Raw genomic sequence first — 25,027 nt, 5'->3', positions numbered from 1 at the left:
GTGGTCAGGAAAGCTCAAAGGACATGGCAAACCATCGGGACACCAGGAGACACGAGAGCCCCACGGGAAAAAAAGGCCAGAGGCATCTGTCAGCCGGTCCTCAGCACCCGTCAAACCCCTAATGCCATTACAGCTCCACAGTCCCCGGGACAGGGGGATCATATTTTCTTTTTGCTGATCTTCTTCCATTTATTAGCGAGACAACAGTGACAGCTGCCTTTGCCTCTCACTTCCATCCACCCAGCAGCAGCCATCCCAGTGGATAAATCCCAGCCGCATGCACCAGGGTGCCGAGACCACTTTGTGGTGATAAATTGCAACCCATGGATGTGATAGAAAAGATCTCAGCCCTCACCTGGCTTGTGCCGGAGACGCCAGGTATAAATCTTTGCTGTGACAAGGATGTTTATCCTTGCTTGGGCTCTCAGGGTCACCGGGCGCAAGGAGAAAGCGAAACGCAACAGATTGCAGGTGGGGGAGAAGAGGGGGGTAAAAATGTCACGATGCTGAAGAGGAGGGAGGAGGGGAAACGAGCATCCACAACCAGGAGCCCCGTGGTGCAGAAATAGCGATGCAATAAATAATTTTCCAAGGGAGCTTTAGGAAAGTCATGGGCACATCATGAGCATGCTGATCACCAGGAGGGAGCTGCGGAGCCTGACAAACCCTCCCCTACTCACAGGCGAGACGGTGGCTTAATAAAAGCAGCCTGTTGTGGGGCTGGGAAGCTTAACGGCACCAGCTACCATCGTGATTAAATAGTCTTAATTAAGTGGTTTCCCCAACTGCTGTTGTGTGGGAAGATGAAGATCATCACTCGGCACAACCAGGCTGGGCACAGCCTTGCCAAGGCTCAGCCGGAGCCCCCCACCAGCACTGAGCGCCATAGCATGGGCTGCGGCTGAGCCCGGGTACCACCGCACCCATGGGTACCCCAGCCTGGGTACCCCCCCATGGGTACCCTGACCCGGAGCTCGCCCCGACACCACCCCTCAGACACGCAGGATGCATCCCCATTGCAAGCAGTGCTGCAGGGCGGAGGGAGCACGGCTTGGCACAAGGCTGTGCCACCCACTCTGCCCACTGAGATGCTGCCTGCCCGCAGCCCTGCCCGCAGCCCAACACGGAGCAAAGCCCCAGGCAGCCACCACTGGGAAATCAAACACGGCCCCAGGAACCAGCCGCTAAAACCTCCTGCTCATCGACAGCCATCAGCCAGCTGAGTTATTGCTGCCACAACAGACCCTGGGCTAAAGGAAGGGTGGGATGGAGGGGACCGCTCTGGGGGGTTGTTGTGTCCTCAGCCCCCCACTGCCTCCTCCATGCAGCCAAGGAAGGGGAGAGGGAGAGGAAGAGGAGGGTTTGCAGCCACTAGGCTACTCCCAGCCTAATCATCGCCTGGTGGGGAGCAGCCGGTGCTGGGGGGGTGTGTGGGGGGGTGTCAGGTAACCTCATCACTCAGCACTCCCATGCCAAACTGTGAAAATGAGGGCTATTATTCAAAATTAACTCCCAGCGGCACGGCTGGTCTGGGAGCAGCAGGAGCCCCGAGCCCCGGCTCCTGCCGGTGCCGGCAGCAGTATCCAGGGGACGTGGGTCCTGAGCAGCGCAGGGCATATATGAGATTATAAATTGGTGAGCCCTGGCGAGGAACGTGGCTTCACCCCTGCAAGCAGGAGGCACTGATTGCTGCCACTTACCGCAGCCCCCTCAGCCGGCATTGCTATTAAACACAACGATGCAGGCAGAGCCTCGGGGGGCTGTGAGTGCTGGAGGGGGGAGGTATAACCATAAAAAAAGACCACTGCATCCTCACCTTGCTCTGCTATCCGTGCATGGCACAAGCCTGGGCGCAGGGCACCGGCACCAAGAGCTTTGGTGGGGGGAACCCAACATGACCAGAGCAGAGAGTAGGAACAGCTCGGCTGCTCCATCCCTCGCCAACACGCACGAGCCCCCCCATGAGCCTCCTAAAGTTTCCACAGGAGGTTTCCTAAGGACTGCCATTAAATAAGCAGAAAAACACCTGCCAATCAGCAGCAGGAAACGACACCTACGGAGGCAATTCTGCTCAGCGCTTTCAATTGCAGCGTTTCAGCCCAAGCGTGTGCAGTAGGTGGGGAAGCCCCAGAATAACTCGGTCCCCGCGCAGTGGGTGGCAGCAGCAAGGAGAGGTCCTGCCGCTGCAGCCTCCCGCAGGAAAGCACCGCGGGAAAAGGAGGGAGGGAGAGAGAGAGAGGGCTCGGCACAGGCGGCACCGAGGCAGTGGCACAGGGGAGGGTGCGAATGCCGGTGCTTACCGTCAGAGTCCTGCTCGGCCGGGGGCCCGGCATCCACCTGGCCTTGGGGGCACAAACAGAGCAAGAAGCGGTGAAGCTGCAGCCCGCCCACCCCGCCAACACCAACCCGGGCTGTGCTGCCACTCCTTCCCCAGGTTTACTTTTTTATTCTCATTTTTTCTAGGCTTCTGTATCACCGTGTTCATACCCAGGCACTTCCCAAACCCCCGGCCGGGCGCCCCAGATCCCCACCGAGGGCTGCTTTGCTCGAGGATGTCCCTGCAAACGTGACGATCCTGACTTGGACAGCCCGGAGAAAGCCTCAGCAGGCAGGAGGGCAGCGAGGCGATTTCTGCACCCTTTATAAAACAGGCAGCAGCTACACAACTGCTCTGGATGCTTTTTGCTAGGGCTTGCCCTTGCAAACAATGGGGAGGAGACCCAACACCTTGCTGACAGGACCCCTACCCCTTGCACAGAGGGAGGGGGTCAGCACCCTGCCATCACCTACCTCGGGTGGGTGCACGGGAGGCAAGTTTCGGGTCCTGGGTGGGCAGCTCCGATGGGCTGGGCTCGCTTGGGGCTTGGAGTCCCTTGTTCTTGCTGACAGGCATCGGCTGTGGCAGCACTTGCTTGGGCAAACCCTTGAAGAACCAGGCACCGGAGCGCTTCCACACCTGGGGGGTGCAGGCAGCGGAGTGGCACCCATGTCTTGGGGGGATGCTGGGTGCAGACCTGGCAGCCGCTGCCCCCCTGCATCACAGGGGTCTGCCTCCAGCAGGCAACACTGAGGACATGCACCCCCATAACCCCCTGCCCCACAGCGACCCCACAGCCCGTCCACCTAATTAACTCTTCAGCTTTTGCACACTGTAGGTGGCAGGGAGCCAATCTCTGGCCACAACAGCCTCTTCAACCCCAAGGCTTTGTTTTAAAGAAAGAAAGAAAAAAAAAAAAAAGGCATTTTATATAGAAAACAAGATCATCCTGTAAGAACCAGACTCAAGTAGCTGGACAAGGTTTTCATGATGCTGGGGGAGAGGCTGAAAGTCCCTGGGACTCCCAGACAGGAGCTGGTCCTGTCTCGGAGGTCTGGGGTGGGGACAGTGCACAGGGTGACAAACCAAGGGCAGGGACCGCATCCCCACTCCAGCACGAGGAACACCCAAGGCAGGGGAAGCACCCGGGCTGCCGTGCTCACCTCGCGCTGCTCGCTGCAGATCTTGCAGAGCCAAATGGCGTGGGGCCGGCTGTTGGTGGTCTCCACCCCGCACTTGGTGCAGACGTTCTACAGAGAAAGCAAAGCGCCAGGTGGCAGCAGGGACTCCGCAGCCACCGAAGGTCCCACCACACCAGCACCATCCCTCGGGAGCGTGAGGTTAATGAGAGCCAGTTAACGAGAGCTCTCCCAGCACAAACATCGGTGATTGCAGAAACCCCCAGGGATGTCCCCTTGTGCCACGTGCAGAGGGACACTGAGCAATCAAAGCATGCACTGAAAGATCGAGGTGCCCATTTTTGCACTGGGGGGGGATGTGTGGGTCCGGGGGAGCTGCATCTGGCAGCAGGTTGCAGGGAGATGCCTCACCTTCTTGCAGTCCTCGCAAACAACGCAGGCGGATCCCCGCAGCCCCAGCTGCTCCCCGCAGAGGATGCAGCGGTTCACCCCGTCCCCCAGCACACTCCGGCGCATGTCTTCCAGCCGGGTCATGAGTCGCCTGGCAGAAAGGGGACAGGGGCTGTCAGGAAAGGCACCGCACAGCTGGGATGTGGGGGTCCCGCTCCCAAGGGGTAGCAGCTGCCTTTGGTCCAGCTGCTCCTTCTCCTGGTGCAGCTTCCAGCAGAGCCTCTCCTCTTCCAGCTACAGGAATGCAACCAGGGGAAAAGACACATCCCAGGGGACATGTCGGAGTATTATATTCCCCTATAGCTTTATATTGCATGACTATTAACTTCCACTGACGCTGCCAGAGAGCAGATACCAGCCCCGGCTCCCACATACACACACGAGCATAAAATCCATCCAAGTCAGCACCTTTGCACAAAGCCATTTGGCATCAGCGAAGCAGCTTTTTCCCCAGATGGAAACCTTTCCACCCAGTCCCGACGACTGCCCGTGGAAGAACTGCGAGAGGAGATCTTGGAAGGGCTCTGGCGGAAGGACTGAATGAATTAATTAGTTTTCTCATTTTCCAAGAAAAAAATTGCATACAATTTACTTCATGGAAATACTTAGCTCTTTGAGTAAAATGCAAAAAGCCCACTGGAGAACAGGCTATAAAAACACATCTGTTTACTGCAAAGGTAAAAAAAAACCCAGTTAAGCAACTTCTGAAAAAAACACAGCACTGGCAAAAGCAGTTTGCAAAGCGGGAGCAGGAACGAGCTGCCTTCCGAGCACCCAAGAGCTGGCGGCGAGTTGTACGCTCAGTTAACCCAGAATCCCGGCCCTAAAAATAGCACTAGAAGGGGAAAGGGATGCATTATTTATACCATTCAGCGAGGAAGGAGACGGAATGAAGAAAGGGAGGAGGAGACCCGAGCCTACCAGAGAGAGCAGCAGCCCCCCTCGCCTGCAGGGCTGCCATCCGCTCCCACGGCAGCCTGACCCAAATCTGACAAAGCCGCTAACACGGTGTGCCATAAAAAACACCTGACGTTTAAAAGACATTTTCCCACATGTCTGATGACAGCTTCAGATTTATGACAGCTTGGCTGCCAGCACCTTGGAATCGCTCATAAACAATTTATAAGCTCCCCTCTACATAAGGTGCCTCTGCGGTTGGTCTCCAGACGCTCGCAGGGCGGCCGGCGTCCCGTGGACCGCACGAGGAAATGCAACGGCGTTATTGTACATGGGTGCTTGATAAAGGAAGAGCAGCAAGACGGGAAAATTAAAGCATCATGGAACATGCAACCTATTACAGTTCAATAAAATGCCCCATTGGAAACTCGCTGCAGTCAGCAGGAGCATCTTGAAGCACTTCATCAGCCACTGAGTCAAGCCCAAAGCGGGGACGCGGCTCCATGACTCAGCATACATTATCTGACCAAAGCCGTGTTATTACAACACCTCGTTTAGGTGGAAGGTGTTGGCTGTGCTAAAACCCGCTGGAGAATTTCCCACTCCTCCCCACGCAGGGGGCTGATCTCCCCGGGTTCGAGCGCGCTTAGGGCCAAGGCGGCTGCCGACGTGGAGGTGCCTCCTGACGGTTTTTAATGAACCTGCAGCCCATTCCCAGCGAGGAGAGAGAAAAGCTGGGCTGGGGCCGGGAAGCCAGCAGAGCCAGACGGAGCCAGCAGTGAGGAGAAATCGCTGTTTTCACAGCTACGGTGTCACCAGACAGCAGATGGGCGAGCTTGCAAGTTCCTTCAGTTTTCATCGCCTGAAGTTTCGGCAGTGACATGACTACGGGCTCTCTAAATACAGAAATTCTGGCTGTCAACCTGAGCTAGTTTGTTTCCTGGACAAGACAGTTTTTGTTGAAAAACAGCATCCTTGGACTGCAGCGAGGTGCTTGAATGCTTTTCCGCTTTACTCTTAACGGGGAAGCTATCTGCTAGCCTAACTCCCTGCTCCGGTGTTACTCCTGAGAGATGTGGCTGTCTATCCCTGCCCTTGAGCATCTGCTTACTGCTTTGCAGATGATCCATAGGTGATTTCTTCCTACAGAATAAGTCAGCTGCTAGAGCCATCACCCACCCTTAGTGCCTTCCCAAGCTCTGTGGCCGATACACCCTGCTGCAAACAGGGGAGGTCTCAGTGGTTTCAGGAGAGCTGCATCATCCCATAAACACCCGGCCAGCAACGAGCAGTATTCCAATTAAAACCTGGAAACCAGCTGCTCCCCAAACATTTCTTATTTAAATTAAATGAATCACACCGTGGTTGTTCCCAGCCCACGTCTCACCACATGCAACGCAGGGTCCCCATGAAGAGCCCCCACAGCAAATAACCAACAACATCCAGCTTCTGTTGCAGCACTTTGCTCTCACCTGGGCAGGGAACGCATTTTGGGGGCAAAACCTTTATTTTCCTAGCAGCGAAGCACATGTACAAGCGCATAGCTTCTGCAGTTCCCCTCCCTGTGCTGCAAGAGCTCTGCTCCAAGAGAAGCAGCTTCCAGTTGGAAATCTGCAAGCCCAAACAAACTTATTATAGAAACTAGAACAAATGGCACAATCAAAGCAAAACAAAAAAAAAAAAAGCTTTTGCATTTCAAGAGATTCATTATTTAGCTGCAAAATCTTTCCCAGTTTCTCATTACCAGAAGCGGCTCCTTCAGGTTTTTTATTAACCAGTGGAAGAGCTTCAGCAGTCAGTACACACACCTGTGGCACCAGTTTCAAATGGAGCACATTTGCCTAATTAAACACCCATTCAAGCTGGAGAAATTGGGCTTTTTTCCCTGATTCAAACTCTGCCATGAGAGGACTGTATAAAAAGTTCAAATTCAAGTCCTGGCGTGAACCTGGCAGAAAGAGGGCAGGACCTGGGAAAGGGGGTACCGCACCGAGACCCGCAGGCTGGGAAGCTCCTGATTAAGGTGATAACCGGGAGCAAAAAGCCCAGGTTTCTCTTCAGCTTCATCCAGCACCATCCTACACGTCTGCCAGAACCCCACGCATGGGCTGTTCGCCCACCGCTAACCAGTAACTGGAGGGACGCCCTGCTCTTGCCCAGGTAGCAGCCAGGAACAAGCTTTCTGCCTTCCCAAAAGCTTTTTTCTCCCTCTCCCCTATATATCATTTGTTCCTCATTTTTACTGCACATAAAATAGCCATCCAATTCTCCACTCTCCCTTGAGTGTCTCTAGGACTACAGCAACATCTTCCTTACCAATATGCGCACTTCAAAGTGCCCATCCCTCTGGCTTCTGTAAGACTAACTTCAAAGAGCAGGAAATATGCTTCAAATTGTTAAAATAGAGAAAAAAGCCCAAGAGGGGAGTAATTGAAGCCGGTGGCAGAGAGCTGGCTAAGCCCAGCACCCGGGAGCATCACCGCTCCCGGAGACAGCCCTGCAGAGAGGGAGAGCATCTGGTATCTGCCAAAGAAATATGTATTAGTCACTGATGGGAACAAGATATAAGAACCGGGCGATACACTATATCCGAAATGCTTAACATGCACCTGAGATGATAACAGCAATAAAATAGTCCCCTGACAATATAATATCTGCCTGGCCCCATAAATATGGTTTGGAAGAGAAAGGCGAGCAGCCCCGGGACAGCGAGGGCTGGTGGGAAGCCTTCCCTACCGCCTCCTGCCCGCACCCAGGAACCCCGGCGCAGGCAGGGGAAGGGCTCGCATTTGGAGGAAGACCTGCAAACATCTCCCATGATTTCAGGCAGGCAGAGGGTCCCACAGGGACACAGTGAAGGCTGCTCGCCGGGCTGAGGGACCACCTCAGGCTGGGCTGAATCCCAGCTAGGATAGCAGTGCTACGGCATCGGTGTTTTCTCTTGCGCTAGGACCAGAGCAATCCAGAGAGGGACAGACAGTCACTGGCACTGAGTGCTGATGATCTTGGAAAACAAGACTTAACAGCGGGACAGGCACGCAAGAGTTTGTTGTGTTTAAATATTCATTGCCACTCTGCAGAAGCGAACGGCTAAAGACGTGCCTAATGGGTTTTAAACCGTGTCGGGGAGGACGTTTAATGCAGCAGACAATGAACTGCTGCACAGGGGCAGGAGAAGGACCTGACCCAGGGCACCGTGAGCTGAGTGCTCCCCAGCCCCACGCAGGAAACAGCGGGGATGGACTCAGCCACCACTTACGTGGCAAAAAAATTCAAGCAAAACACAAAGGAGGTCACAAACTGCCTCCAGAATTAAGCACTGACTTGCCTCCGTGGGGAAAATCATGTGCCTTAAAGGGCTGAATATTAAAGTAGGACTAATTTTAATGGTATAAAAGAGACAAGAAAAGAAGCCAAGCTACAGATTAAAGAAAACATAATTAAAATCAGGATGAAAAATTAGAAGCAATTTTCTTCCCTTACAAGTGCACAGGTAACTAAAGGCAAAGCATCCTTTGAGCTTTACAGGTCGACTTTCAAAGTTCATCCTCTGCTGAGAGCCCTCACTATGGAGGGAAGATGCCCAAGGAGGTCAGGGGGATTCATGCATTTCAAAGTATCCCGTTCCGTGCTAGTGCAGCACTCCAGGTGCTTGCTGCCTCCAGTGATGTGTTACAGGAGGGTTGTTATTTTGCAGGTTCATCCCAGTCTCAGAAATGAGAGGGGAGATTTTTTTTTGGGGGGGAGGGGGAATCCAAAAAAATTCAAGAAGCGCATGAGCTGTCTTCTGGCCATGAATTAACCTCGTCTCTTCTAGAAGTTGGCATCTCAGGAGACGCTTCTGTCTGCCCCCAGCAACTACCCTGCCCTTCCTGGCCCCTATTCTTATTTTTGTGTTGTCTGAACACAAGGAAGAAGATATGAGACTGTGGTCCCCAGAGAACGTCTCTGCTGCTGGCCACCGAGGTTAATGACTTAATCCCCTGTGACTTCAGCCATCTGCTCCAGCATTACGCACGTGTCATCCCAGCAATAAGCAGCCAAATTAAAATGCAATCCTGCTTTATAGCTGGTCCTCTCGGAGGAAAGGTGAGGGGCTGTGACCCATGGGGAGACATTCAAACCATCGCACTTTTGGAGGGGACCAGAAGGAAGGGAATAGCTGCACCCAGGCAGGAGCACGGCCAGATCCAGGAGCGATGTGTCACATCACCCCTGGGAGAACCGGCTCCGTGCCGCAAGGCGCTCTCCAGAAAAAGCAATTTCTAACTTTGCGTGGTTTAAGATATTTTCTTCGATGCCAAGAGCATGATGGACCTCATTAGGCAGCAGAGCAGACTCGGTGGGTTATTGATAGCACCTAATTATAAGTGCATAACAGAGCGACTTAGTGCCCGCAGGTGCTCCTGTGTCAGCTGGGAGGAACAGGCTCCTCATGGACCACAGCTGGAGCATCACCACCACCACCACTGCCGCCGCCAGAGCATCACAGCAGGAGACAGCACAGAGTCACCGCAGGGACCCCCCAAGCACAAGCCCAGGCCAAGTGGGGAGGGAGAAGGGACGAGAACGGATCCGTCCCTGCCACAGGTCCGCTTTGCCCTCCAAACCCTTTGCCCGCTGGCTTTCAGCCCCTGTGCCCTTAAACTGGCCCAAAGGACTATCCTAATCCCCAGGCAGTTGCAAAGTCCTTCATCAGCTCACGCCTGACGCACTCTTGCTATATTGCTGTTTAAGATGATTTCAGCTCCTATTATCCTTCTCTCTGCTATGAGACAATGACCCAGCCAAAAAAAAAACCACACACCAAAGCGTTCCCGTCCTACAATCCTCATCAGCATCCAGATCACATATCCCGCGGGCCTCCATCCACCCCCTGTGCTAAAAATACTCTCTTTCTCTAGATTAATTTGAGCTGGGTTTGACATGAATTCTGATTCCACAAACATCTTCTCAACAAGCAGCATCAATTTGTTCCAGCCGGCCACAGTAAGGGGCTCATGGGACGGCGGATACAGGAGAGGGGACACGAGAGGGCAGGAGATGGATGGCACTAAATCAGGAGGGACTTCAAGGCACAAGGAGGTTCATTTGCAGCCAGCACCCACCTGTAGACTTCACGATTGCTCAAGTATTATATGTAAAGCTCAAAGGCACCCCCCCAAACACAATCCACTTATTAAGACAACTCCAAGTATCTACCACATGTTCCCCTTTGGAAGGCGCATTCGCTTCATGTAAGCTATTCCTTATATTAACCAAAACCAGGTTTTTAATGGATCTTCCTTTTTTTCCCCCCCCTTACAGGAATAGAAAATCCCAGAAAATTGCAGAAAATCAGGCTTTCCAGGGTCACCTCCCTAGAGCAGCCTGTTTGACCGAGGGACACTCTCGCAACCGCTGCATCCCTGCCAGAGGCCAGCCGGGCAAACCCGGATTATTTTGTAATATAAGGAGCTATCCTGGATAACATCCGAGCAGCTTCTGAATGGGCCATTCTGCAAGAGACTGATATAGATGCTGTCCCATATTTCTGTAGCTGCACATCCTACAGCTCTTGTTGTGCAAGCCAACAAACACAAAGGAGTTGGCAAGGCTCCTGCTACGCCTACATGCAGGAGGCAAATCAGCTGCGACTGCACATCCGCCAGCCTTCCCTTGCTCTACTCTGAGTACAGCACGAAGTCCTCCGCCCGGCTTTTTCATGAATGAGGATGAGAAACCTCCTCTGACTCGGCTAACAAAGGTAAAAGGGAGAGCTTCTGCAGGTTTGCAGACAGCTGCAGGAATGCATGATGCAAGGAAAAAAAAAACCCTCTCTCCCCCGCCTTGCTAAAGTTGATTTAAGCATAATCCAAAGAGCATCACGTTTGAGAGTAATTCTTACTGGGCTGCAAACGTGCAAAGCTGGGGAAATGCTGTTTGTAAGCACTTTTCCAGAATGAATCACCACCATTCATAGCTACTTTCACCTGGTTTCTGCCAGAAAGCCAGCAGAGGAAAAGCGTTGCACGTTGTAACGCAAGGCAATGCCGGCCGGAGGGGCAGCCCCCCTCCAAGCCCAGGGAAGCAGCACAGCCATGGGGCACACGCCAAGCCCCAGGCAGCAGGAACAGCTGCTGTTGAGGCGATACCTGCCTAAGCTGTTCACAGACCTCCTCCTAACAACGCATTTCTAAAAACAAGTAAATAAATCCACCACTTAGGAGGCAACGGGCTGCAGCCACCGAGGAAGACTGCGTGCTGCAGCTGGAGCACCCCGTGCCTGCATCACAAACACATTCAATATTTAAGGGTTATTAAGCAGCCAGGGTGATGGATTAAAGCTCCGGCTGTGGCGCGAGGCTTTGCGGGCGCAGGCAGGTCCTCTCTGCGTTTCACCAAACAGCTGCCCCGCAGGGCCACGTGCCTGTTTGCTGAGCAAAGCTGTCCCTGAGCTACGAGAGGGGCTTTGACGTTCTCCGAAGTGGCAGAGAGCACAGTTCCTGCCTGGGCCTGAGTATTTCCCCCCCCCAACCTTGCAGGGAAAAGTAGTCGATGCTTAAGCTCAACAAGAATAAAACGCTCCTCTGTAATGAAAAAAGGCATGACGCCTGACAAACAGGATTATGGAGATCCCCTCCAGAAAACCATCCCCAGCACAGCAAGTTGATACCTAATTATTAGCATTATTTCGCCTGGCACCTTTGCCCAGGCAGGGTAGAGATGCAATAAAAGCAAACACAGGCACGTCTTGCCCTCTGCTCCAGGCCAGGTGCATCAGCACCGGGGAGGCCCGCAGCACCCGCCAGCGATGGCGGGTACCCCACCACAGATGTGGTTGGGGCAGCGCCAGCATCCCCAGCCCCCCCAGGAGCTGGTCCCAACACGTGGCCAGCCCCAAGGCTGGGCAACACTCAGACCTATTCAGCTCCACAGACAGCTCATTTCTGGGTGGCAGGAGGGATTAACCGCCGGGACACGCTGCTGGAGGGGGCGATGGATCCATCCGTGTTCCCAAAACAAGACAAAACACCTTTTGGTGAGCCATGGCTTTGCCTGCACTCACGGATGCTCAGGCTCAGGATGGGGCAAGCAGCAGCAGCCTCGCTCCCCGAAATGAGATGTTATTAATGATCCCTTCTGGACCGGAAAAAAAGAAAAAAAGAAAATCGATGAGACTATAAATTCTTGGTCTAGAACACAGCGGCACACCGAGCGGCAGCAGCATGCCAAGCGGCTCCCTCCCCTGCTTACAGGTTCCTCCTGGCCAAGGACCAACGCCAGCTCAAAAAGATCCCCCGCAGGCTCCCTTTCAGGAGAAACACTGCAGTGCAGTCAGCGCAGTAGCTGCTGGCCAGGAAAGCAGCCAGGCGAGCGCTTTCCCCCGCCAGCACCGGCAAGGCGTGGGGTCCCTCCCGTCCCACCAGCGCGGTGCCGGTGCCACCACCACCTTACCCGATGCGCTCCTGCTCCATCTCCTCCATCTTCTCGGCCCGGGCGATGACTCGGTTGATGATCTCCTTCTCCTCGTCCGTCAACTCCTCGCTCTTGCGCTGCCGGTCAGGCTGGCCACCCCGTGCTGCCCAGCCAGCGGGGAGCCTGCGGGGAGAGGGGGGCCAGGGCTTCGTCCACAGATCATGTGTGTGCATGCACATGTGCAATCACACGCGTGTGTGGGCAATAGCCAGGCACCAATTCCCAAGGCCAGGGAAGAAGGGGTACGATATCTCCCCATCCTCCAAGCTCTCTTCTAGCAGGAAGCCTGCAAATGGCCCCCACCCACCAGCTGGAAGCTCTTATTTCCATTTTGGGGAGGTTTCATATAGAAACACTTGTTTCATATGGAGAAAACCCCTTTCCTCTTCAAAAGTATTCTCATTATTTCCATGTTAAGCATCAACTGACGTGGCTAATTTTGCACCCTGCTCTCTGCCATGTAACGCCAGGTTTGCCAGTGAGCTGTGGTACCAGGGCGATGGCCACAGGAGCAGGAGGGGTTTTTTGGGGTACATTTCATCAAACATCAGAGTTTTTCCTCTCCTACCGTCATTTCCAAAGATCCTTTCGCACAGCGAGCGCAGCCTGGGCGTCAGGCAGCTTTAACCTGGTGACACGGTAACGTCTGCCACTCAGCCCTGCAAATTAGCAGGTGGCAGAGGGGCAACGCTAACAAAGGAGGCAAAAGGCCTCTCCTCCCCTCATCTTTCTGCTCATCTAAAGACCTTTCCTGGGTCTTTCCCCCTGGGCTGAGCAGACCTGCATGGTCTTAAACCTTAAAATTCATTAAAACCCTATTCAACACTTCCCAAAATTAATTGCTTTATTCCTGCATCCAGGGCAAGATTTTTCCTGTTCTCTCAAGACCATTAGAGTAGCAGGTGAAGAGCAATAGGCCAAAAAAAAAAGCAAGCAAGATACTTACTGCTCCTTCTCGCTGCTGGGAGGCACAGGGAAAGAGAGGGAACAAGGATTAGGTGAGAGAAGGGATGAGGCCAGCGCTCTCCCCGCCTTGGGGTTGACCGTCCCCAACAGCATGTCCCTCTCCGTGGACCCCCGCTGCTCCTCCAAAGCAGCGCAGAGCAGCAAGCTCCGAACACAAGCTTCCCCCAGCCCCTGCATCATCCGGGCACCCAAAACCAGCACCCATCCGTGGGTGCTGCCACCACCCATCCAGCCGGGATGGAGATCTGCCACGCAGTGGGATGCAGCACCACCCTGCACGGCAGCCGCGTTGGAGGGCATCGGGATGGACAAGGCTCCTCGTCGGCACAGGGGTGCGTGCACACCCGTGGGTCCATCCCCACCACTTTTCTCAGGCGGTTTAGGAGGCAACAGGGCAAAACGTCCCCATCTAACCGGTGCAAACCCAATTCCCAATGTCCCCAGAAAAGGAACCAGGGCGGCTGCACCCGCATCGCCTCCCACCCCCGGGGACTCTCCTCCCTTCCGCACCAGCAGCATCCCTGCGACCCCAGCCCCCTCCTCTCACCTGGCCCGGAGAGACATGGTCCTGTCGCTGGGGCACATCCACCGGTCAGAGCTGCCACCCACCACCGCGTTGGTCATCGCTGGCTGCCGAGGGGATGCAGGGACACGCAGAGCGAGTTTGGGCACACCGGTGCTCTGCCGATGAGTGCCGACTCAGAACGCGTGGGAAGTCAATCACTTGCTCGTCTGCCCGTGCTCTCAGAGAGCAGCGATGCCGACAAAAGGAACCTGGTGCTTTCAGCCAGGCTGTAGGGGGAAAAAAAAAAACCACAACAAAAAACACAAAATCACACCGGGCAGGGCTTTATTTTTGGCATTAAGAGGAGCGGGAGAGGAACAGGAATGTCACTTTAGTTGCTGTCTCGATATCATGCACGAGACACAGGAGCCTACAACCGCTACCCTCCCAGGAGGGCAACACAGCCACGTTCAGTGTGGATGTAATTAATGAGATACCTGACCTCACATTAATTATGAGGCTTCAGAGCTGGGAGGGAAGAGGATGTTTCTGTTTCAGAGAAAAATCTACAAACTATGAAACTTCCCCCCAAAGCCCAGCACGTCTTGCTGTCCTCCCCCAAACCACATTCCCTCTGGAACAAAACTCCTCCTTTTTCATTTTTGTTTACTAAAGTTTTTGCAAAATGAAACCGGGAGAGGCACTGAAGGAGGATGCGGCAACAGGACCCAAAGATGATATTCTGTCTACTCATCTCCACAAGACTCATCAAAAAGGAACCTCTCCAAACCCTTCTCCTTTCGGCAAAACTGACAGTTTTTATTAAAAAACAAATTGATGTAAAATTCAGAACACGAGCGCTTATTTATCCCCACTTTCTGGGGGTTTTCCCCCTCCACCCACCGCCCCCACCCACTGCACGGGTCAGGGACTGGATGGCAAAGCCCGAGCCGATGCCAACCAGCATTGCCCATGGCGCGGGGACGGATCCATCCGTCCCATCGTCTCTTCTGGGGGAAAACCAGTGCTTTTACACAGGGCGAACACCGCAGGCAGAGCAGTGTCCCCCAGCCAAGGGCAGGGCAGGATCCATCCTCCTGCGCCGCCCCTCACCCCTGCCCAGCCCGTGGGGTGCCAGGGGACGCTGCAATTATGCCGCAAGTCACCGTCACGCCTGGACCCATCTCGGGATGGTCCCCAAGAGCAGCAGGTGCAGCTTGTGGGTCCACGGATGGCATCGCCCACAAGATATCGCTTGCAAAGGGAGAAGCTCAGGTCGAGCCTCCCTTTACAGTTATTAAGGTGGAAATAGAAGAGAAAAGGCAATCCATCCACCGAGGGGTTGGCTTTACTGCAGCACTAAGGAGAGCACAAGGCACCAAGGACGATACGAATCACTCCTTCATTAGGACCCCCCGCCAATGGGGGAAAGTTTTTGTGAGCTCAACTATTTCCCATTTGCGGGATTTTCCCCCCATCCATCTCCTCTGCAGAGCGCTGAAGCGGAGCTGGCACAGGGTACCCGCTGGGATCCCCCCCGCGGCAGCAGCCTCCCGCCTGCATTTCTCGCAGCACCTGCATTTGAATGGCTTTCTCCTGCCTGCAGAAGAACTAAAAACAAACAACCAACCAACGCAAAAACATAAAACCCCAAACCCCTCCGCAGAGCCCGGCCCGCGGGCAGCAGGGCTGCTCCCAGCCCGTGGGCCATTCATCCTCCCAAACCTGCTGCCCTGGGAAGATGCTGCCCCAGACTCCTCCCCGGCTGGAAGGAACCGCTCAGCTGCCCACGTCCCGCCACATCCCAGCACCGAAGCCAGCGTCCCAGAGCTGCCCGTGGGTCCCAGCAGGACCGGAGCTCAGCCCAGACCCAGCAAATGCACCTTTACAGGGCACAAAGCGACTCCAGCTCTCAGCAAAACTCCAACAGGAGCACTGGGGAGGTTGTCCCAAGGAGAGGATGGAAAACGGGAGCTTGCAAAACCACCCCACTGAAATCACAAACTGCAAGCCACACACAAAAAAAAGTGCAACGTTCCCAGAAAGGGGGAAAAATAATTCCCATCCTCTGCTTTCTGCTCTGCAATATTGCAGGGGTTTCTCCATCAGCCTCTGAAGGGTCAGCAGAGATTTGAGGATCACCTTTGCTTCACTGATAACTTCCAAAAATATAGAAAAATATACATATTAAAAAAAAAAGTGAAGCACATGGGGTAATTAGTGCTCTGCTGGTTCCATACAGCGACTATTCCTGTGCCAGACCAGAAGGCTCTGATTGACAAGGTCAGTTAAATAAGCAAATTGTTCATTTACATCCCCACCGCCACCTCCACAATCTGCACTGCAGCAGCAAACTCCTGCTGGGGATTTAGGGTCCCGCCACGGCCGGGAGCAGGGGGGCTTGCGGGGCTGCACGCAGATTTAATGGGGTGCCCTGGAAGGGCAGCACCATGCCACCGGCACCCATTTTTGGGGAGGCACAGGCAGATAAGGGACTTGCCCAAGGTCACGCGGAGCAGGAGTGGCCACCCCAGCCCCGCAAAGAATAGGGAAAAATCCCTGTTTTCTCCTAGCGAAGAGGGTAGAGCGATCACTGGCACTTCAGCCGGCAGGGAGGAAAACTCTTTCCCCCAGCTAGAACTTTCTGCTAATAATAGAGAGGCCGCGGGTGTTTCACTTTGTTGCGGATGGAGAAGAGCCCAGGGACGGCTCCTGGAAGAATACACAAGCCCTTCCCTCTGCCTATAAATAATAGATTTTGAAGATCTACTTTGCATTACTTCCAGCAACTACTCTTTCTCGTCCTAATGCTTGGTTCTGCATTTTTAGTGCACAGTAAAGAACAAAATAACAGCTCACGGTGGCTTTTTCCCCCCCACCAAATCCTGGCTCACAAGCAAAAGGATGTGGCAATCCAAGTCGTGATTGATGGGATGCAGCAGCATTTAGTTAATGAAACTGAAATATCCCATCCTAGGAGGATGCCAAGACCTTCCAGGGTTTGGCTGTCCCCAAAGGGTCCCAGGACCTGCTCCCCCAGGTCCCTCTTGTCCCCGCGTGGTGCTGGCTGCTCGAGGCTCCCCGATTGCAAGCAGAGGTCGGGAGGAGCGAGGTGGCAGCTCCCACTGGCGCGAACACGGCATGTCCCAGGCAGAGCCAGGAATAGAAGCAAGGTCTTAATTTCTGGCCTTAAGGAAGAGCCACATGACTCTAATCACACTGCTCCATTACTTCTGTATGACGGAGCCCATGAATTCTATCATGCCTTAATAAAAAGGGATTGAATGTCTTCCATGAATCACTCTGCCTCTCCCCAAGCCGCCAGTGCTGTCGTCCTGTGCTCAGACCCTGCTCGCTCTGAGCCAAGAGGTGCCAATTCACGGGCCCACTGCCAGCACCCAAAATCAAGCGGATGCAGCGTCAGCAACTGGCGGGTGCCCCTCGTCCTCCAGCAGCCCTGGGTGGGCAGGGAAAGGTAGCGGGAGCCCCACGGCGTGAACCCCATGGTCGGAGCCCATCCTGCCCCGTGGGCACCAGGAGGGACATGGGGCAGCAGGTGCCCCAGGCAGGACCCAAAGCCACCGGAGGGACCCACACTGCCGCCACCAACCGGGCATCTGCAAAGAGAGACCATTACAGGGCTGCCCAAACACACCGGTTTAGCCGTCTGGAGATAACATACCGAGGTAGAAAACAGAAAATTCAGTATTTCAAAGACTCCCAGTGCAATAATCAGGTTTTTACGGTAAGCTCAACATTTCACACTTGGCGGTGCCTGCAGAGATCTTCTCCACCAGCAAAGACACTGACACAGGCAACCTATTTCTCCAGCCTTCTCAGCTCTGCAATGCAGCTTTCTTAAATATTGAATAAGTCTGCTGCTCTACACCACCTGCCAGTGCCAATGATGAGGTAATTTTTGCATTGACAAAGCCTAATGCGATTAATCTGGTTTGAAAGAGCAGGTTTTAGAGCCTGTCCATTCACTCGGCGAAACACACTTGCAGACAGAGCATTGGCAGCAGCTTCTTATTCACCGCCAGCAGCCAGACCCCAAACAAATAACCCAAACTGCCGCTCAGATGCCAAGTGAGAGGTTATTTCGGCGTGACATCGCCAAACAGGAGGTTCTGAACTTGAACGGATCCAAACACCAGGCTGATGGGGTTTTCACGCCAGCTCCAAGGCCAGCCCGCGCATGGGAGCTGATTTACGCTCACCAGCTGGATGGCAGAGCTGGGGATGGGGAGGGAAAAACAGGGTATGAGCACGTGATTTTCTGATGGGGCTCCCCAGCCCCACACCCAGGGAGAAGGGGTGTGTATTTTGGGGTGACAAGGACCCATTGGGAACCCCCCCAGCCAAGCGGTGAGAAGAGCAAATGCAGAAGCCGGGACGCGCCAGCAGCCCTGGGATGGGAACCGCGTGCCTCCCTGCCTCTCAGCGGGCACAAGCACCCCCAAACACCATTTTTAGGTGGTGCTCTCTCCCAGCTAGCGGCAACATTTGCTGCCATCTCACGAGTCCATCAGGGCCGGATCCTGCCCTCCTCCATGCCCCAGCACCAGGGCTGGTGCCTGACGCCCAGAAGAGCTGCGCAAGCCGTAGGGGACCCCAGGTGCCGGCTGGAGCCCTGGTGCAGACACTCTGCACCCTGCGTCCAGCTCTGCCCCGAGCACCTTGCAACACCCAGGCTCTTTCTTTCCCAGGAAAAGGAGTTTGCCCAGCACAGGAGCCACGCACACCCCACAGCATCCCCTATGGCATATGTGTGCAGCTATAGGGGCCACAGAGAGCTGCCCAAGCAGACAGCGGGGTGCTCACTCCCCTCCAGGATCAGGCAGGATTCGGTACTAATGGATTTACCTGCAGAGGGGAGAAAAAAAAAGGTGTAAATAGCCCCAAAACAACTGCTGAAGCAGCTGTGTAATGCTGCAAAATAATCAGCAGATGAGATGGAGGGGCAGGAGGGCAGCCCAGCCCCTCAGGGTCCCGCACACCAAAAGTCCCTCAAATCCCAACATCCCCAGGCAGCCAGCATCCGCGCTTTGTCTCATCTCTCATGCAAATCGTTTCAGAAAGTCTGGGCAAAACTGGGCAAGCTGCTTTATGGATGGCACTTCAGGAAACAGCCCATGTTCGAGACTTTCCTTTAAAAAAAAGAAAGAAGAGAGGCAGATCTCAGCTAACAAAAACATGTGGAAGCGGCAAACTGAAGCTGCTTGGCCCGGAGCCACCCACAGACACCCGGACAGATCTGGCATCAGGGCACGGGACAGCAGGACAGTCACCCTGTGACTCCAGGTGAAGCTCCGAGTGACCCACAGCCATGGCGGCACACGCTGCCCGTGCTCCCGTGGGGACCCGCGCACCCCAGCTGCTGCTCCGGTGCGAGACGGCGCAAGCTGGGATCAGACCCCGGGGGCGCAGAGCCCTCCGACCGCATTGCGGCAAAGCGAGGGCCAGGGGTCCTGGAAATTCAGCTTTCGGGAAAGACCCAGAACCGGCGAGTCCTAAACCCAGGTCATTTCATCCTTTGTCCCCATGCCAGACCCTTATAGGGAAAAAAGGCCCCACAACTTCCCAGGCCAGCTTAGCACCAGTTGGTTAATTAAGGCTAAATGTGGCCCCACAGGTAACTGATGGTGATCGCAGTCCTCAGGTGACAGCGATCCACAGATCAGAGACATACAAGAAATGCAAAGCAATGAAAGTCCTGGCCATCCTCTAGTGCCCCAATCCCATGGCTGCCCCTGCGAGCCCACCCAGCGGGAGCCCACCCAGCAGCAGCCTGTCCAGGGCACCCATCCACCCAGCCCCACGGCACGCCAGGACAGGACCTCCGCGACCCAGCACGCTGCTCGACAGCACGGGGCATTCACCCATGCAGCGTGCAGGAGCCCATGGGGCTGCTCTTGCCTCCACTGCCCTCCAGCTAAATCCACACCGCAGCCCAGCCCAGAGCAACAGGGCTAGGAGCCCACCCGAACACCAATGCCTTCGGTTTGGCCAATGCCTCTGCCACCTTCAAATTCACATAAGGTGCTGAGATGCCTTTTTTTTCCCTCCCCCTTAATTCCCAGCTCCCTGTCATCCTCCAGACAAAGACCCATCCCAAGGCAGCTGAGCAGCAGCGCACAGTCAATTTCATTTAAACAGCACGTTGACATTTCCTCCAGCAGCTCCTTCACAAACCAAACACTGTTATGATGCTGTCACGAGGATTTACTCTCATTGATTAATTGCAGGAAAGACAATGGTGGGGGGGGAAAAAAAAAAAAAAAAAAATCACTTCTGGGTTTGTACGACTCACCCGTGGCTGCTGGAGCTGGGGGTCTCCGGCCAGGCAATGCCCGAGCGCACCCCAAGCCTACCCGGCGCTATTAATTGCAGCGGCGGCATTGCCATCGCTCCTCTTGCCACGGCAGAGCTGCTCCGAAGGCTGCTTAGCAACAGATTGCTGCACCGATCCAGCACGCCACCCTCAATTCAGGCACCGCTGGGGATGGAGCACGCAGCCGGAGCCGTCAGGATGAACCGGCCCCATCAGGGGTGCCAGCGCAGGGACCCCCATGCAACAACGGCAGCAGCAGCTGAAGGAAGTTTAGCGATGTGAAAAGGCTGGGAAGTACTCACGAGCCCAGCGATGCAAAGCGTGCTCGGAGGCAGCAGGTCCTGCTCTCTGCCGGGGGCTGCTTCCCAAAGGCAGTGACAGTCCCCGCAAGATGCCCCAGCGGTGGTCGAGGACCACGGCATCGCGCTGCGCCACAGGTGCAATAGCCAGGGGTGGGCATGTGCCCCATCCCCAGACCACGTCCCTGGGCGAAGGATGCTCACAGCTGCAAACCTGCCCTCCTCAGGGGCAGCAGGGATGCCCAGCCAGGGCCAGGCTGGGGCAGAGGAGCCATGCGGAGCCAGGCACCCCACAACACGCCTGTGCAGAGGGGGTCCCCCTGGCACCGCAGCCTGACCCTCCCCAAGAGCCACGGGGAGCCCAGCCACTGGCAGAGAGGAGCATGCGGCTGCCCAGCTCGGCGTCTGCACCACCCTGGGAGACGCTGGGCTCCCAACTTCCCCGGTCGCTAAATCCAGCTCCTTTCTCTCCCCACACACCCTCATTAAGCATCTGGTTTCATGCAGCCATACCTGCCCCCCATCACCGACACATTGGGCCCAAAGGGGAGAGTCTGTACCCACCTCCCGGGGCTGGCGGAGAGCGGTGCTGCTCAGATCCACACAGAGTACCGACAGAGACGGAGCCGAGGCAACTTCCAGCACATGAACGTTATAAACCATCATGGTCATTAGCCCCAGCCACTCCCCAGTCTCCAGCTTTAAGGAGGATGGGGGAATTAATCAGGCTGGTCCTGGGGGCACTGCCTCGGGGAGCAGAGCTCTCCTCCCCGCCCAGACCTTGAGTGCTCGGCTGGGACCACCTGGAGTGATTCATTACCTATTATCACTAATTGGCAATGACTGCAGTGACATCGTCACCTGTCTGCAGGCAGGAGGAGGGCACCGGGCCTGGGCCACCAGCAGCGCTGGCGAGCAAGCAGAGGGTCTCTGCTGCCAGCACAGCCGCCGGGACCTGCAGCGGGCACGGAGGACCATCTCATTTTCAGGTCCCAGAGAAAGTCCCTCAAAACTTAAGCACAAAAAGACACTCCAGAGCTGTGAGTCCCCTCACCCTTCCTCAGCAGTTTTCCTCCCCTTGCCCTTTCCAATACTGGGGAATATTTAACACCAGCACACACGTACCCACGCGGCCACGGAGGCGCAGCAGAGTTCCGCAATGGGCTCCTGGGTTTCACCCTCACTGCAAAGGGTGCTTCCACAAATAAAACGTGCTTTTTCCACATTCAGCACACTTCTCGGCTCTCCTCGGGAGCCGGGGCAGTGCAAAAGCAAGACTGCGAAGGAGGAGAAAGCCGAACAGCAGGCTGGAGCCAATGCCAAGCAGGGGATGGTATTTGCACCCAGGTGGGTTGCTCCTAACAGGGTTGGTGGGTCTGATGCAGGGGGGCTTTGCTGGAAGCCCATCCCACAGACCACACACACAGGTGATGGCAAACAGCTCCCGCCGCATGGCACGGAGCCGGCACAGCTCTGCTGGAGGCGGCTGACACTCGCCCAGTTGCGGGGCTGCTGCGGACGAGCATCGCCCACCCAGCACGACTCTCCTGGGGGATGCCCAGCAAAGTGCCCACAGGATGCCACAGCAATCCCCAATTCAGCATGTGGGGCTCAGCCCCACAGCCCCACATGCCCCAGGCTGATCCCCACGGAAGGGCTGAACGCAGATCTCCTGAGTCAGCCCCTACAGCAAAAGCGAGCAGCTCACTAAATCCCTACCAAATGAATGATGCATCATGAAATAAAGCCCAGTATCACAACATTAACAATATTTATTTTCAGGCTAAGCTGCAGCCTGGGCTTTTGATACCAGTAATTAAAGCAAATGGTTCATCTGTTATCATCTTTGCATCCCTGGAGCCAATTGTCCACGTTTTGAATCCCCGTATTATCTTTTTTTTATTGCAGCCTCCCGAGAAGGGGGGATCAGGCTGACCCACACACACTTTTTAGATCCCAGGGACAGTGAAGCATGGACCAAGCCCAAAGCAGAGCCACATTCAGGGCAGTCGCCTTGCTCAGAGCTGTTTAGCAGTGAAATGAAGAAGTGTTAATTGCTCAAAGACAAATTGCTGCTCCAGTTTATACCTGAAACCAGAATTAATAGAAAGACACCAGCGAGAAAGATAATCGGGTCCCCCCTCTGAAACAACCTGTCCCTGGGAACAGCAGCATTAGCAGCCTCAGCCTATTTTCCGAGGTGGCTGGATTTGCCTCCAGGAGGTTTCAGGCTACGACTCCAAATAGGTTTTAATGCCGTTTGCAACACTTTTGTCTGTCCTGGGAAAGGAGCAGAGAAGGCACCTGCTAAAGCCCTTGAGCCAGCCAGCGATGCCCTTTCAGAGCCCTAACGGGGAGCAGAAAACCCAAAGCACCCTCGCAGCACGCTCTCCGCTCCGGGGCCAGGACGGTCTCTGAACCCCGCCGCTGGCAGGCACCCAGGGAGGGGGCTCAGCTCCCGCTGCCATCGCGGCTCTCGCTGTTCATATTCCAGGGACAGGGACAAGAGACAATTTCAGGGATTCAAAAACCCCAAATGCCCAACATGCTCAAAAGTTGCCCGCACACGGCGAAGTCCAAAAGCACCAACCAGAGCAACCCTCCACCTGCAACAACGCGCCGAAGGGGCGATGCCAGCTCCGTGCACAAGCCGGGTGCCAGCTCCGGCTGCTGCCACCGGCTTCCCACGGGAGACGCGGCCGTGGGCAGGTCACCCACCGCCCGCACAGCTCCGGGACGCTGCAACTTTCCCCGGCCGGCGGCTCCCTGCAGGCAGGCGAGCAGGGTGCGAGGGGATTTGCCTTTGGCCGAGCATCCCCGGATCTGCATCCCGACCCCTGCCCCTCCGGAGCGGGGACCCCCAGGGCCGCCCCCGGCTCCCCCCTGCCCGCCCCGGGGCTCCAGCCCGGGGAAGAGGAGCGACGAGACACCTCTCCCCCCCACCCCCGCCCCCGGCTGCCGCTCTCCCCGCTCCCACACCCGGCTCCAGCGCCGCGGGGGGGCCCCGACGCCCCCTTACCTGGGGCCGGGGTCCCGCCGGGCCGGGGGGGCCGCGGCGCCGCCGGCCTCTCCCCCCGCGCAGGGCTGGGCTGGGCCGGGCTCGGCGCAGCGCGGCTCCGCCGGCAGCACTGCGGAGCGGCGCGGGGACGGCGCGGGGAGGGGACACGGCCGGGGCCGGCCCCGCTCCGCTGCCCGCCCCGGGGAGCCGCCCCCGCCCCGGGGCGCAGCCCCTTTGCAAAAGCGGGGCGGGTCGTGTTCCCCCCCCCCGGCTCCCGCAAGCGAGCTGCTGGGGGGGTTAGAGGCAGCGGCACCTCCTCTCTGCCCATCCTCTCCCCTATCCCATCCCATCCCCTCTCCATCCCTCCCCCTCTCCCATTCTTCCTCCTCTCCCATCCCCTCTCCCATCCCCTCCCTCCCCACCCTTGAAGGACACAGCAGTTTTTTGCACACCCACACACGCACCCCCTGGGAGAGACTGAGCTTTGGGCATCTCCCCCAGCCCTGCCCGCAGACCCCCAGCTGCCTGCACCAGCATCCCCCCACCTGCACGTGAGGGCCCGAAGCAGGGCAGGCGCTTCCCCCACGCACCGCCTGCAGCATCAGCCAAAAGCTGTGGGAGCTGCCTGCCTGGCCGGGCTCCCCATCACTGGGGTTTCGGCCCACACACTCGGGTTTAAGCAGCACAGGGGGATCCCACAACCCGGTAGCCCTTGCCCAGATTAACCCTAATCAGACCAACCTGAGCCCCGTGCGCAGGCGGGGAACACACTGCCTCTGGCCGAGCTCTACACGACTTCAGCACCGCTCAGACCTTCGGGAGAGCACCGATCCTGTCTGCAGGGATAGTTACTGCAGGGAACCAGGAAAACAGGTGATTTAGAGCATAGAGGGAACCCAATTCCTGAGCTGAGGCACCCATGGCTTTATAAACTGAAAGGGGCAGCAGCCTGAACCCACCCGCCCAGCCAGAAAACTCTGACCTCCCTCCCCCTGCAGCAGGGACCATGCGGAGGGTGGGGGACTCAGCTCACAGCCGGGAGCGAGCTGGAGCCGGGCTGGGATGGAGCCCAGCTCGCAAATGTGCTTTCGTGCCAAGTTCATCAGCTCTAGCAGCCCCATCTTACCTACTCTTGATATTCCAGCGGGGAACCGTAACATCCTTGGGCTTTCATGACTTTCCAGAAGATCTCCTGCCAGTTGCTCCTGCATCATCTCTTGCCAGGTGAAGCAAGGTGGACGGATCATCTGCCGGCAAGATGGATCGGAAATCAGAGCTGGCCTGACATCTCAGCACGAGAGGCCAAGGAGGGAAAGTTAATTAAAAAGTTGGATAAAAGGATGCTGCGAGATAAAGCCGAGGGGGTGAGACATGGCCCTGGGCTGCCTCTGCGAGCAGGAGGAGACCGACAGGCTTTGAGCAACGCTCAGCCATGGCCAAGGGTAGGATGCCTGAGTCGGGGGGGAAGGAAAGTTTCTCATTCCTATAGCTGGATTTCACCGCGTATATATAAAAGATTTTTAACCAGTTGCAAGTAAGCCTTTCATGAAAATCCTACTTTTTTGGATTTAAAAAGAAATCCTTGGAGAGACAGAAATTCTTGAAGGATGGAGCATGTTCCTGCCTTCAGCGAGGAAAGTATTCCACCACTCAAGGTTGAATCT

General features: G+C 55.8%; 1 protein-coding gene across 5 annotated transcripts in view; it reads right to left on the bottom strand.

The window, feature by feature from the left end:
* Positions 1–24,717, bottom strand: part of RPH3A (rabphilin 3A) — a 37,958-nt gene extending 13,241 nt beyond the window's left edge. Inside the window, exons 1-9 of one of the 5 annotated variants that reach the window (XM_076352834.1) lie at positions 24,490–24,717; positions 24,105–24,214; positions 13,775–14,019; positions 13,208–13,222; positions 12,241–12,384; positions 3,868–3,997; positions 3,481–3,567; positions 2,791–2,956; positions 2,301–2,342 (exon numbers count right to left, since the gene is read on the bottom strand). In XM_076352834.1, the coding sequence (XP_076208949.1) occupies positions 2,301–2,342; positions 2,791–2,956; positions 3,481–3,567; positions 3,868–3,997; positions 12,241–12,384; positions 13,208–13,222; positions 13,775–13,851 (661 nt within the window). In that variant the 5' untranslated portion in view covers positions 13,852–14,019; positions 24,105–24,214; positions 24,490–24,717. Of the gene's footprint in view, positions 1–2,300; positions 2,343–2,790; positions 2,957–3,480; positions 3,568–3,867; positions 3,998–12,240; positions 12,385–13,207; positions 13,223–13,774; positions 14,020–20,045; positions 20,092–20,929; positions 20,947–23,384; positions 23,455–24,104; positions 24,215–24,489 lie in introns of those variants that run through there. The other 4 variants (XM_076352833.1, XM_076352838.1, XM_076352836.1 and 1 more) reach the window with 4 other exon arrangements.
* Positions 24,718–25,027: the final 310 nt, after the last annotated feature.

This window comes from Aptenodytes patagonicus, chromosome 15 (assembly GCF_965638725.1).
Source record: "Aptenodytes patagonicus chromosome 15, bAptPat1.pri.cur, whole genome shotgun sequence".
Lineage (NCBI taxonomy): Eukaryota > Metazoa > Chordata > Aves > Sphenisciformes > Spheniscidae > Aptenodytes > Aptenodytes patagonicus.
The sequence above is the reverse complement of the archived record's forward strand: the minus strand, read 5'-3'. Positions and strand labels throughout refer to the sequence as shown.